The sequence below is a fragment of the Salmo trutta genome, chromosome 12 (genome assembly GCF_901001165.1).
Source record: "Salmo trutta chromosome 12, fSalTru1.1, whole genome shotgun sequence".
NCBI lineage: Eukaryota > Metazoa > Chordata > Actinopteri > Salmoniformes > Salmonidae > Salmo > Salmo trutta.
In genome coordinates this window covers 5463596-5476877 of record NC_042968.1, presented here as the reverse complement: position 1 = coordinate 5476877, position 13282 = coordinate 5463596, and the positions used below count along the sequence as shown (strand labels likewise).

The following is a 13282-nucleotide window of genomic DNA, read 5'->3' as shown; positions in this document are numbered from 1 at the left end:
CTAGAATACAGTATATACATATGAAATGGGTAAAACAGTATGTAAACATTATTAAAGTGACCAGTGTTCCATGTGTATGTACATGTACTACATATTCTATCCACATACTGTCCATAATGTCTATACATCCGATCACATATACATACAGTCATGGCCAAAGGTTTTGAGAATGACACAAATATTAATTTTCACAAAGTCTGCTGCCTCAGTTTGTATGATGGCAATTTGCATATACTCCAGAATGTTATGAAGAGTGATCAGATGAATTGCAATTAATTGTAAAGTCCCTCTTTGCCATGCAAATGAACTGAATCCCCCAAAACATTTCCACTGCATTTCAGCCCTGCCACAAAAGACCAGCTGACATCATGTTAGTGATTCTCTCGTTAACACAGGTGTGAGTGTTGACGAGGACAAGGCTGGAGATCACTCTGTCATGCCGATTGAGTTCGAATAACAGACTGGAAGCTTCAAAAGGAGGGTGGTGCTTGGAATCATTGTTCTTCCTCTGTCAACCATGGTTACCTGCAAAGAAACAGATGCCATCATCATTGCTTTGCACAAAAAGGGCTTCACAGGCAAGGATATTGCTGCCAGTAAGATTGCACCTAAATCAACCATTTATCGGATCATCAAGAAGTTCAAGGATTGCGGTTCAATTGTTGTGAAGAAGGCTTCAGGGCGCCCAAGAAAGTCCAGCAAGCGCCAGGACCGTCTCCTAAAGTTGATTCAGCTGCGGGATCGGGGCATCACCAGTACAGAGCTTGCTCAGGAATGGCAGCAGGCAGGAGTGAGTGCATCTGCACGCACAGTGAGGCGAAGACTTTTGAAGGATGGCCTGGTGTCAAGAAGGGCAGCAAAGAAGCCACTTCTCTCCAGGAAAAACATCAGGGACAGACTGATATTCTGCAAAAGGTACAGGGATTGGACTGCTGAGGACTGGGGTAAAGTCATTTTCTCTGATGAATTACCTTTCCGATTGTTTGGGGCATCCGGAAAAAAAGCTTGTCCGGAGAAGACAAGGTGAGCGCTACCATCAGTCCTGTGTCATGCCAACAGTAAAGCATCCTGAGACCAGTCATGTTTGAGGTTGCTTCTTAGCCAAGGGAGTGGGCTCACTCACAATTTTGCCTAAGAACACAGCCATGAATAAAGAATGGTACCAACACATCCTCCGAGAGCAACTTCTCCCAACCATCCAGGAACAGTTTGGTGACGAACAATGCCTTTTCCAGCATGATGGAGCACCTTGCCATAAGGCAAAAGTGATAACTAAGTGGCTCGGGGAACAAAACATCAATATTTTGGGTCCATGGCCAGGAAACTCCCCAGAACTTAATCCCATTGAGAACTTGTGGTCAATCCTCAAGAGGCGGGTGGACAAACAAAAACCCACAAATTCTAACAAACTCCAAGCATTGATTATGCAAGAATGGGCTGCCATCAGTCAGGATGTGGCCCAGAAGTTAATTGACAGCATGCCAGGGCGGATTGCAGAGGTCTTGAAAAAGAAGGGTCAACACTGCAAATATTGACTCTCTGCATCAACTTCATGTAATTGTCAATAAAAGCCTTTGACACTTATGAAATGCTTGTAATTATACATCACTATTACATAGTAAAATCTGACTAAAATATCTAAAGACACTGAAGCAGCAAATTTTGTGGAAATTAATTTGTGTCATTCTCAAAACTTTTGGCCACGACTGTACATATATATGCAGTACCAGTCAAAAGTTTGGACACACTTACTCATTCAAGAGTTTTTCTTTATTGTTACTATTTTCTACATTGTAGAATAGTAGTGAAGACATCAAAACTATGAAATAACACATATGGAATCATGTAGAAAGCGACAAAAATAAATCAAAATATATTTTAGATTTGAGATTCTTCAAAGTAGCATCACTTTGCCTTGATGACAGCTTCGCACACTCTTGGCATTCTCTCAACCAGTTTCAAGAGGTAGTCACCTGGAATGTATTTCAATTAACAGGTGTGCCATGTTAAAAGTTCATTTGTGTAATTTCTTTCCTTCTTAATGCGTTTGAGCCAATCAGTTATTTTGTGACAATGTAGGAGTGCTATACAGAAGATAGCCCTATTTATTAAAAGACCAAGTCCATATTATGGCAAGAACCGTTCAAATAAGCAAAGAGAAACGACAGTCCATCATTAATTGAAGACATGAAGGTCAGTCAATCCGGAATTTTGTTTTAAATTCAAGTGCAGACGCAAAAACCATAAAGCGCTATGATGAAACTGTCTCTCATGAGGACCGCCACAGGAAAATGAAGATCCAGAGTTAGCTCTGCTGCAGAGGATAAGTTCATTAGCCTACAGGCCATAAATAGCAAGTAGAAGTTCAAAACTTGTAACGGTCACCAGAACTGAAGTTGATAAAAAGATCTAACTCAACATTAGGTGATAATATACAGTTGAAGTCGGAAGTTTACATACACTTAGGTTGGAGTCATTAAAACATGTGAACATATTTCTTGTTAACAAACTATAGTTTTAGCAAGTCGGTTAGGACATCTACTTTGTGCATGACACAAGTAATTTTTCCAACAATTGTTTACAGACAGATTATTTCACTTATAATTCACTGTATCACAACTCCAGTGGGTCAGAAGTTTACATACGCTAAGTTGACTGTGCCTTTTAAACAGCTTGGAAAATTCCAGAAAATGATGTCATGGCTTTAGAAGCTTCTGATAGGCTAATTGACATCATTTGAGTCAACTGGAGGTGTACCTGTCAATGTATTTCAAGGCCTACCTTCAAACTCAGTGCCTCTTTGCTTGACATCATGGGAAAGTCAAAATACATCAGTCAAGACCTCCACAATTGTAGACACCCACAAGTCAGGTTCATCATTGGGAGCAATTTCCAAACGCCTGAAGGTACCACGTTCATCTGTACAAACAATAGTACGCAAGTATAAACACCATGGGACCACACAGCCGTCATACCGCTCAGGAAGAAAATGCGTTCTGTCTCCTAGAGATGAACGAAAAGTGCAAATCAATCCCAGAACAACAGCAAAGGACCTTGTGAAGATGCTGGAGAAAACAGGTACAAAAGTATCTATAGCCACAGTAAAATGAGTCCTATATCAACATAACCTGAAAGGCCGCTCAGCAAGGAAGGAGCCACTGCTCTAAAACCACCATAAAAAAGCCAGACTACGGTTTGCAACTGCACATGGGGACAAAGATTGTACTTTTTGGAGAAATGTCCTCTGGTCTGATGAAACAAAAATAGAACTGTTTGGCCATAATGACCATCGTTATGTTTGGAGGAAAAAGGGGGAGGCTTGCAAGCCAAAGAACACCATCCCAACCATGTAGCACGGAGGTGGCAGCATCATGTTGTGGGGTGATTTGCTGCAGGAGGGACTGGTGCACTTCACAAAATAGATGGCATCATGAGGGAGGAAAATTAGGTGGATATATTGAAGCAACATCTCAAGACATCAGTCAGGAAGTTAAAGCTTGGTTGCAAATGTGTCTTCCAAATGGACAATGACCCCAAGCATACTTCCAAAGTTGTGGCACAATGGCTTAAGGACAACAAAGTCAAGGTATTGGAGTGGCCATCACAAAGCCCTGACCTCAATCCTTTTGAAAATGTGTGGGCAGAACTGAAAAAGCATGTGCGAGCAAGGAGGCCTACAAACCTGACTCAGTTACACAGCTCTGTCAGGAGGAATGGGCCAGAATTCAACCAACTTATTGTGGGAAGCTTGTGGAAGGCTACCAGAAACGTTTGACCAAAGTAAACAATTTAAAGGCAATGCTATCAAATACTAATTTAATGTATGTACACTTCTGACCCACTGGGAATGTGATGAAATAAATAAAAGCTGAAATAAATCATTCTCTCTACTAATATTCTGACATTTCACATTCTTAAAATAAAGTGGTGATCCTAACTGGCCTAAAACAGGTCATTTTTACTTGGACTAAATGTCAGGAATTGTGAAAAACTGAGTTTAAATGTATTTGGCTAAGGTGTATGTAAACTTCCGACTTCTACTCTATGTATTATTATGGATTCATAATCAGCTATAATGGGGCGGTCGTTTGGGACCGGGAACAGAATTAATTAACATGAAACGAACACAACAGGAGGGTTTAAGGACGGTCTACCTCAGAACTGTAACATGCAATAAATTAACTTTTGGACATTATATTTCATCAGCCAAAATGATTGTAACAATGATAGATGGAATATGAAAATGAACTTCAAATTTGTGATGTCATAAAAAGTTAAATGAGGATGTTATGATGATAACATTGTAACTTGAAGAGTTTTCATAACGTGAGCATGATGTTTACATACTTTGCATTGTGTAGAAAATATCCAGATCATAGAGAATTTTTTTTGTGACTATGAGGCTGTGGTTTTTGTTGTCTAACGAGATCATAGTAAATTGTGATACTTTGCCTCGTAACTAGCTACGCCCCAGGGAACCCAGAGAGCGTGTCATGAAGACGGAAACGCCCCTTTCTACTCTAGGGTATAAAACATGTGAGTTAAGAATTTACAAATCAGACTAAGTTGACCACGTGCTGCAGCCGAAGTCTACGACTAGTCGTGAAATGCAACACGAGGTTGTTGAAGACAAAGGAAACCTCTTAACAATCAATGCTACAGTTGAGTACTGTATCTAAGCAGGTGAATTCAAGCAGGACCACCCGGTTATTCTTCTCAAGTCACTGGATGTCTGCACGGCCTTCCGACCCACGCTAGGAGCGTCGTCATGGCTGATTAGCCTCCTCAGAAGCACACTCACAGAACGAGTGCAAGGAAACAGACAACTAAGAGAAAGGACATTGTGACCTCTTGTGGACAATCAGAGACTTACACCTGATAACGAAGGAGACGGCCATCGAAAGAACAAGGCGTCGGCCGAACCTATCCCACTAAGCTGAACTCAGCCCATGAAGAGATACCCAATGGAGACCTTCAAAACGTAATAACAGGCATTACAATTCTTACCCATAATAGCGGCAGTTCGGGGCAAGGTGTTAGGGCTAAAACTAAGCATAGTTTACAAATGTATCTAAGTGTTGCTTTTCCCTCTTGCTCTTTCCCTCTCTCTCTTTAAATCTCCATCTTGTGTAACACGTGTCATATTGTGTTTGTCCGCTAGGGACCTTCTGTCATTGTATTAAGTTCTAACCAATAACCTGGACTGTTTGTGTATCTGTATCTTATGTTATCATTTAGCTTGTTAGTAAACAAATAATCAACTCAATTTGTGTGGTACAGAATGACTAGTGAAACCCGGGATTGTGCAGATTTACGACATGCGACGTTCAGAATGAGACTGATGAGGAAATTAATTCATTAGTGACTGCTTTGAAATTGATATATTCTCATATTCTTTGAGTTAATTTGGGAAATGGTAACTCATTAAACAAACTTTTCCCGTGGTGCCCCAGGTTACTGAGTTAATTGTTACATGATTCATTTAATTATGTAAAAGTGAACATAGTTAGTTATTTGATAAATAGCATGTCATCACATTAACGATAGCAACGTCATGACACTACTTTGAAGAATCTGAAATATAAAATGTATTTTGAGTTGTTTAACACTTTTTTGGTTACTACATGATACCATATGTGCTATTTCATAGTTTTGATGTCTGCGCCATTACTCTACAATGTAGAAAATAATACAAATAAAGAAAAACCCTTGAATGAGTAGGTATGTCCAAACTTTTGACTGGTACTGTATACATAAAACAAAATCTAGACAATCAGGGAGCATCGGAATTCCAAAAGCGATGGATAGAGGAAATTTTCTTGCACGTTTTGACGGGGAAGAAATATAATACATTTTAAGTGTGGCCCTCCAAACCTCGGTCGAAGACTGAATCCGGCCTGCTGGGCAAAATGAGTTTGACACCCCTGGTGTAGAGGGTTAGAAGGGGGCAAGGTGAAGATGTTTCCTCTGCAGATGAGGAGAGAAGAGGAAAAAGGGAGGGAGCTGTGGATGTCCAGAGTAGGGGGTAGGGGTACCGATGGAGCTCAAGAGGGTTAGAGAGAGGTATAAGAGGTAGAGAGGCATGGAGGGTGAGGTCTTACCTATGCAGATGGAGCCGTTCCCTACGTAGCCAGGCTTACAGGTGCACAGGTGGCCTCTGATGGTGTTGGTACAGATGGCATTGTCGTCACAGGAGCTCTGCCCACTTGCACACTCGTCATGTTCTGAGGGAGAGATGTAGCAGGGTCAGACTGTGTGGTAGTGTCTGTCTGTCTGTCTGTCTGTGAGCGTATAGACTACTTGGCAGTGTGAGAGTGTATTTGTATCATGAATGCATGTTTGTGTCTTTGAATATGTGTTTGTTTGTGTCTGTGTTTGCATGCCGAGTGTGCACGTGCATCCCTCCTGTAGGTCAACGTCACATGTTTTCATTCAACAGTGTACTTTATATCTGAGCTGCTGTACCGAGGGGCTGGTCTGAGCATTCAGCCTCACGGAATAGGGAGTGGATTTGCACCACAGGCAGTGTATGATCAAACACCATCTGTAGCCGCTCATCGCTGCAAAAAAACAGCATCTCATTTACTCGCCTACTTCTGGTTATCCATAACAGGTTGTGTAACACAAACACAGCCAAAAGATATATTGAATGCAGTTAATGATTCCAACTTCGCCACACACTTGATCTTATGCTGTGTACAAACCAACTGTGGTAAACTGTATGCGTTCCTGTGGAAGTTCATTAAATTCAATGGAAGGCAATCCATAATGCTGCTTCTCATCTGCCGGACTAGGCTCTGGTAAATGCAGTGTGTTGCATGCATTCGATTTTTTCAATTTGTATGTTGCTTTGCCTTGTGGTCTCAAACGGAAGTGGATAACCAACGGAGATGGTGCAAATGTGTAGTTTAACTTGTTATGGATAGGGGGCAGTATTTTCACGGCCGGATAAAAAACATACCCGATTAAATCTGATTATTACTCCTGCCCAGAAACTAGAATATGCATATAATTTCTAAAACTGTTTGAATGGTGTCTGTGAGTATAACAGAACTCATTTGGCAGGCCAAAACCTGAGAAGATTCCAAACAGGAAGCGCCCTCTCTGACCATTTCTTGGCCTTCTTGATCATCTCTATCCAAAACAGGGGATCTCTGCTGTAACGTGACATTTTCTAACGCTCCCATAGGCTCTCAGAAGGCGCCAGAACGTTGAATGATGACTTTGCAGGCCATGGCTGAAAAACAGTAGCGCATTTGGTAAGTGGTCGATCTGAGAACAATGAGACTGGTGCGAGCATTTGTGGGTTTGATTACAGCCTCAAAATGGCCAGAAACAAAGTATTTTCTTCAGAAACTCGTCAGTCTATTCTTGTTCTGAGAAATGAAGGCTATTCCATGTGAGAAATTGCCAAGAAACTGAAGATCTCGTACAACGCTGTGTACTACTCCCTTCACAGAACAGCGCAAACTGTCTCTAAGCAGAATAGAAAGAGGAGTGGGAGGCCCCGGTGCACAACTGAGCAAGAGGACAAATACATTAGAGTGTCTAGTTTGAGAAACCGACGCCTCACAAGTCCTCAACTGGCAACTTCATTAAATAGTATCCGCAAAACACCAACAGTGAAGAGGCGACTCTGGGATGCTGGACTTTTAAGCAGAGTTGCAAAGAAAAAGCCATATCTCAGACTGGCCAATAAAAATAAAATATTAAGATGGACAAATAAACACAGACACTGGACAGAGGAACTCTGGCCAGCATACTATACTATTTAATGAAGCTGCCAGTTGATAATAAAGATATTTTGGAGATTAATTCATTTTAAAATTACGTAAAATTAGTGGGAAATAGGCCATTCTTGAACATGGGGTGAGACATTGTTACTAATTTGTAAATAAAGCCAGTTTGTTATTTATAATGATTTATTTCTGTTTTTAGGGGGAGAGAAACCAAAAGCCTTCAGACATCTCATGTGTCTCCCAGTCGAGGCCAGCACGGGTATTGAACCAGCATCTGTAGCAACACAGTTTGCACTGCAATGCAGCACCTTAGACTGCTGCACCACGTGACCAGTCGGGAGTAGGCTACAGTACTACAGTAAGAGCAAAATAATCCTAACATTTCCACACCCTAATTGTAGTCTAATTTTCTCCTAGAATAAAAACCTTAGTGTAATAACAGTTTTAGTTTTGCATAATTATCAGTTTCTATTTGGTTTATGTCGTACATTCATTGTCAGTTAGAGACACAGTAGCACCATGGGACCCAAAAGCATAATCAGTGCTTTAACTCCCCCTTGCACTGGTCTGGAGCAATGTAGTAGTGATGCAGGGTACCATACTAAACCACAAATTACCTCTAAGTCCCGCAGCATAATCGCAAAACTTTTAGACGAGCAACCACTGTATTTAGCAACTGTAGTTAGCAATGTCATGTTTGGGATAGATTAACACACAGTTTGCTGATATCAGTTTAAATTTGTCAGTGCCACTGCCTTACTGTCTAGTGCTTAGCTAGCTAACGTTAACTATCATATACTGAACAAAAATATAAACACAACGTGCAACAAATTTAAAGATTTGACTGAGTTACAGTTGATATAATTCAATTGAAAATAAATAATTAGGCCCTCATCTATGGATTTCACATGACTGGCAGGGGCGCACAGCCAGCGGCGCGCAGCCAGGGGGGCGCAGCCAGGGGGGCGCAGCCAGGGGCGCAGGGGTGCAGCCAGTGAGTTAATTCTCCCGCCACCAGAACGTGAGCAAGTGTCGAGACGTGCAAGTCATCTAGTTCTAGTGGGACTGAGTGAGTGGAAAATGGCTAGTGTTTTTTCAACAGACTAAGGGTATTTTGGATGACTGAAAACCATGAAAACGGTAAGTAACAAATGTTACGAATTATGAATTTGCTGATCATTCAGGTTAAAAAGGTTGTCCTATCATAATTAGGTAGCTAGCTAATGTTATATTGAGTGTTAACTAACAACCGTTAGCTAGCTAACCTTTTTCTGTACTAATATCTCTGGCTCTGGTAACTTTAGTTAGCTAACGTTAGCCTTGCAACCATGCTCGCGACTCTAGCTTACTGAAGTTTTGTCACGGAATAGCTAACTATTTCAGTGTCTGTAATGGTAAAGCTAAAGTTAGCTAGCTAAGTCTGACACTTGTTCTGGACTGTCTCGGACACTGTTTCACTCGCTAGCTAACGTTAACTAACTTAACATCGCTAGATTAAATTTATTCTCCTTCTGGGTTAATACAACCAAGCTATTTGGCAGGCTTATTGCATGCTTGCATGGTGATTTATTTAGTTTACTGGCGTTACTGTGCTGGTTTTCAATGGTTTCTGACAATGGCAGCTTTAGTCGGACTTGTGAAGTTGAGGAGGATGGATGCAAATTATGTTAGCACCTTTTTTCTAAGAGTGTAGCTATCTAGAACCTTTAAATCACTGAGGTAAGTAAGACATAGGGAAAAGAGACACTTAAAGATCCTTTTTTAAACTAAGTATAAATACAATAATTTATACACGCATAAGAAAAAAATGGCTTTAGCAAAACTGTGTTCTTCAGACTCAGCTGTGAATGTTTAAGAGATGTAACTATACTTCCGCAAAGTGAAGGGTACAAGGGCAGCCTCGTTCCCTCATCGGCCTTATCTGTCCACCCGGGCTGCTTGTCTATCTAATTATAGAAAAGTTGTACCGTTGGTGTTTTTAGCCTACAGTAGACTACTGACTGCCCAGAGTAAACAAAGGCACAAACAGAATATGCCCACTTAAGCCATGTAATGGGGTACCTGTAACTGTCATTGAAAGGTTCCGGTCTCAAGTATATCACGTGAGAAATGAGGTGATTGGGAGGCTGGACCTTAGACAATTGGGACCTACACCTCTCCCCCTTGGTCTTTACATGCTCTATTCTGTACAGTAAAAAGATACTTAAAGGGATAAAGGAAAATCTGTAGGCCAATGTAAATACATTATTCCAATCTTTCTAATACATTTGGAATTGGGGCCTGTAGAATCCTCGTAACGCAACCTATACAAATTGACAATGGAACATGAACTTATGGAAGGGAAACATTATGGAAGGGAAACATGGATAAACATTTCTGGACAAACTATCTCTCCTCCCACATCCCTCCTTTGTGTGCTGAGCCAGTCAAACAGGCCCTGGATTGTCTCCTCACTCACTCACTCACTCACTCACTCACTCACTCACTCACTCACTCACTCACTCACTCACTCACTCACTCACTCACTCACTCACTCACTCACTCACTCACTCACTCACTCACTCACTCACTCACAAATATGCAACAGCCATGGCAAGTTATGACTAATGTACTTTCCCTTAATTGATGAGTCGTCGTGCTTATGGAGACCTAAACCAACTAAAACACATCATTTAGCACTTTTCTCCCAATAATTTCCACTTCAAGCTGAACTATAAAGCGAAGGTGAATATCAACACCGAGGATGGGATGTGAGTTTATGGAGTTTATGGAGGAGATATGAAAACGGGGGCCTTTTATAAGAGTATTAGAGGAAGAGTTACACAGTTAGTGAGTTTACATCTGTGTCTCTGCATCGGTAATGTGAGCGGATGGATGGCGGAGCGATATCATGGCGATATCATGGAGCTGCGTGTGTAAAAGGGCTTCTACTATCGGCAACTATTGTCTTACCATTTTCAAACAGCAGATTGGCAATGCTCATGAGACAGATGGGTGGGTCGATGGATTGATGGGTGAAAGGCAGGAATTAATAGTTGGTTATAGTTAGGCCATCGACACACTGAAATTTTATGTCAGAGAATATTGGGTGGAGCCAATACTTTTTCACTGGGACAAAACAACGCACAAACGGTCCGTCTTTTCACGTACCTCCATGCAACTCGTCTGAAAATGGTTGACATGAGTTGTACTTTTGACAGACAAAAAAGGACAAAGATATACACTACAGCTTAAAAGTTTTAGAACACTTACTCATTGAAGGGTTTTTCTTTATTTTGAATATTTTCTACATTGTAGAATAATAGTGAAGACATCAAACTATGAAATAACACATATGGAATCATGTAGTAACCAAAAAAAGTGTAAAACAAATCAAAATATATTTTATATTTGAGATTCCTCAAGTAACCATCCTTTGCTTTGATGACAGCTTTGTACACTGCCTAGCGATTTGGCCGAGGCATTTGCATTAGTAGATTACACCATACAAAACGTGATCTCAATCACTTGACCAGAGAGACCAAAGTGTTAGCCAGTTATGGGAGCACCCAGCCATAGAGAAACAATTAAATTGTCAACTCATTTGAATCAATACAGAGTTAATGTGTTAATGTATAATTTTTATCTACCCTTCCAATTACTTTTAGAGTTTGGGAATTACAAATGTGCGCTTTCTCTTTAGTTACATTGTTTAAGTTTGAACGTAAAGACTTATTTTCTTTAAATGATTGTTTTATGTAGGATACTACTTTTTTTACCAGTTGCAATTGTAAGTAGGACTAATAAAAGAAATCCTACTTCTATTACGCTGTTAAGCCTCATAACTGGCTGAGGTAGGCTAAGTTATTTTGCATAGGTCTAGGCTCCAAAGAAATAGACTCCAATTAAGCCCTTTAGTTGTTTGTAAAGTCAAATTCAAAAGGCACTCGCACATCTGAGCTATCTTTTTTTGCAGGTGCATGGCAACAGCCGGATAAGATGAGGAAAAAGAGGGAACCCGCACACTGTTCTTGATCATATCACTGATCTTTAATAAGCTTTACGTATCAGCCTCACGGCCTTCGTCAAAGCTTTTGTGAGTTTTTTTTAATTAGCACCCTTATGTAGACCTAGCCACACCCACATCCGTTCCACGCATGGAAAGGGGTTGGAGGTGAAGGAAAAACAAATAAGTGTTAACAAATATAACAAAATGCATTTCATAAATATTAAAATAAAGTGTGTACATAAAATGTTTTAAACACGTCTGTAAAACCACAATGAGGACATCGACCTACCAAGCAAGTTTTCATAAATCACTGGGCACAGTTTAAGAAAAACGTCAGAGTAATCTGAAATAGGGGTATAATTCATGTTCAAATTTACAACATAACATACATAAGCATTTCAACATAACATAAGCATTTCATCATTAAGACCTTCAGGAAATAATGTTTGGAGGGTGAAAATCCCAAAACATTCTAGCTGATTTTCTTTTGTGCGTGGCAGTTGGCATGGACCAATTTATCACATAAATAAAACATGCCAGTGTTTCTTGATCGCATCTCCCACTTTTCGCGAGTTCAAACTATATGTAGTTGTGAACATTACAGAGTGATCTTTAGCTTTAGCGGTCTTTTTTGTAGCAGTTCATCTTGTGTTTCCCCAATGCCAAATTAAGAGCTTCATCCACACATTGTGGAGAATAGCCTCTTCTTAGAAACCTATTGCGCATCTCCGCTGCTTTTTGTAGATACTCCTGAAAATGATTTGTTGCAAGTTGGGGAGGAGGGAGGGTTTCACACCTAGCTCAAGTTGGGGAGGTGAGCTATTATACAATTCTTTAGTAAAGGTTGAATAGTCTATTGCTCAGCTAATAGACCATCCTGCTATGCTTGTGAAAAACTAATAATAATGCTTTTTCCCCTTTCCACGTTAAAGATTACATTTGACAAAGTGTTTTTAGCCACAGTTGGCCCCAACCCCAATTAATACATTGGGCACAGTCGACAGCATGCTGGACTTTGGGCTAGAATGTTGAGGGTTCGAAACCTGCTCCCTGCATGCTATAATGAATGAGTTTGATACACCTGCTATTGGATACGGCTGAAAAAAACTTGCTAAATAGCGATTTTTGTAAATTAACTTAATTACAAAAAATATGCACAATCGTTTGTCTCTACATTAACTAACATATTCATCTGAATTGTAAATGTTTTGCTTGACTCTGTATGACGTTATAACTACATACATTTGCTTCCCCGTAATGTTTTGTCAGCCATCTTTGCTGAAGTCACCAGGGACGGGTGACCCGCATCAAATTCGTCATTGGAACCACTCAATATGATTGGTCATATAAAAACCTTTGGACCCAAATGCATAATGAGTGCTCTAACTCCCCCTTGTGGTGGTCTGGAGCAATGAAGCAATGACGCTGGGTACCTCTAGGCTTCAAACTTTTAAAGGAGGAACCACTGTAGGTGTCATAAACAGCCATACACTAACACAATATATTTCACAACAGGTCTAAATATATGTCATGACAGTGGTATGACCATATTATG

At 40.5% G+C, this 13282-nt stretch overlaps 1 protein-coding gene across 1 annotated transcript in view; it reads right to left on the bottom strand.

Moving 5' to 3' along the window:
- Positions 1-13282, bottom strand: part of LOC115204088 (protein kinase C-binding protein NELL1) — a 448552-nt gene that overhangs the window by 90243 nt on the left and 345027 nt on the right. The window contains exon 14 of the mRNA XM_029769393.1: positions 6102-6224. Within this exon, the coding sequence (XP_029625253.1) occupies positions 6102-6224 (123 nt within the window). The remainder of the gene's footprint in view (positions 1-6101; positions 6225-13282) is intronic.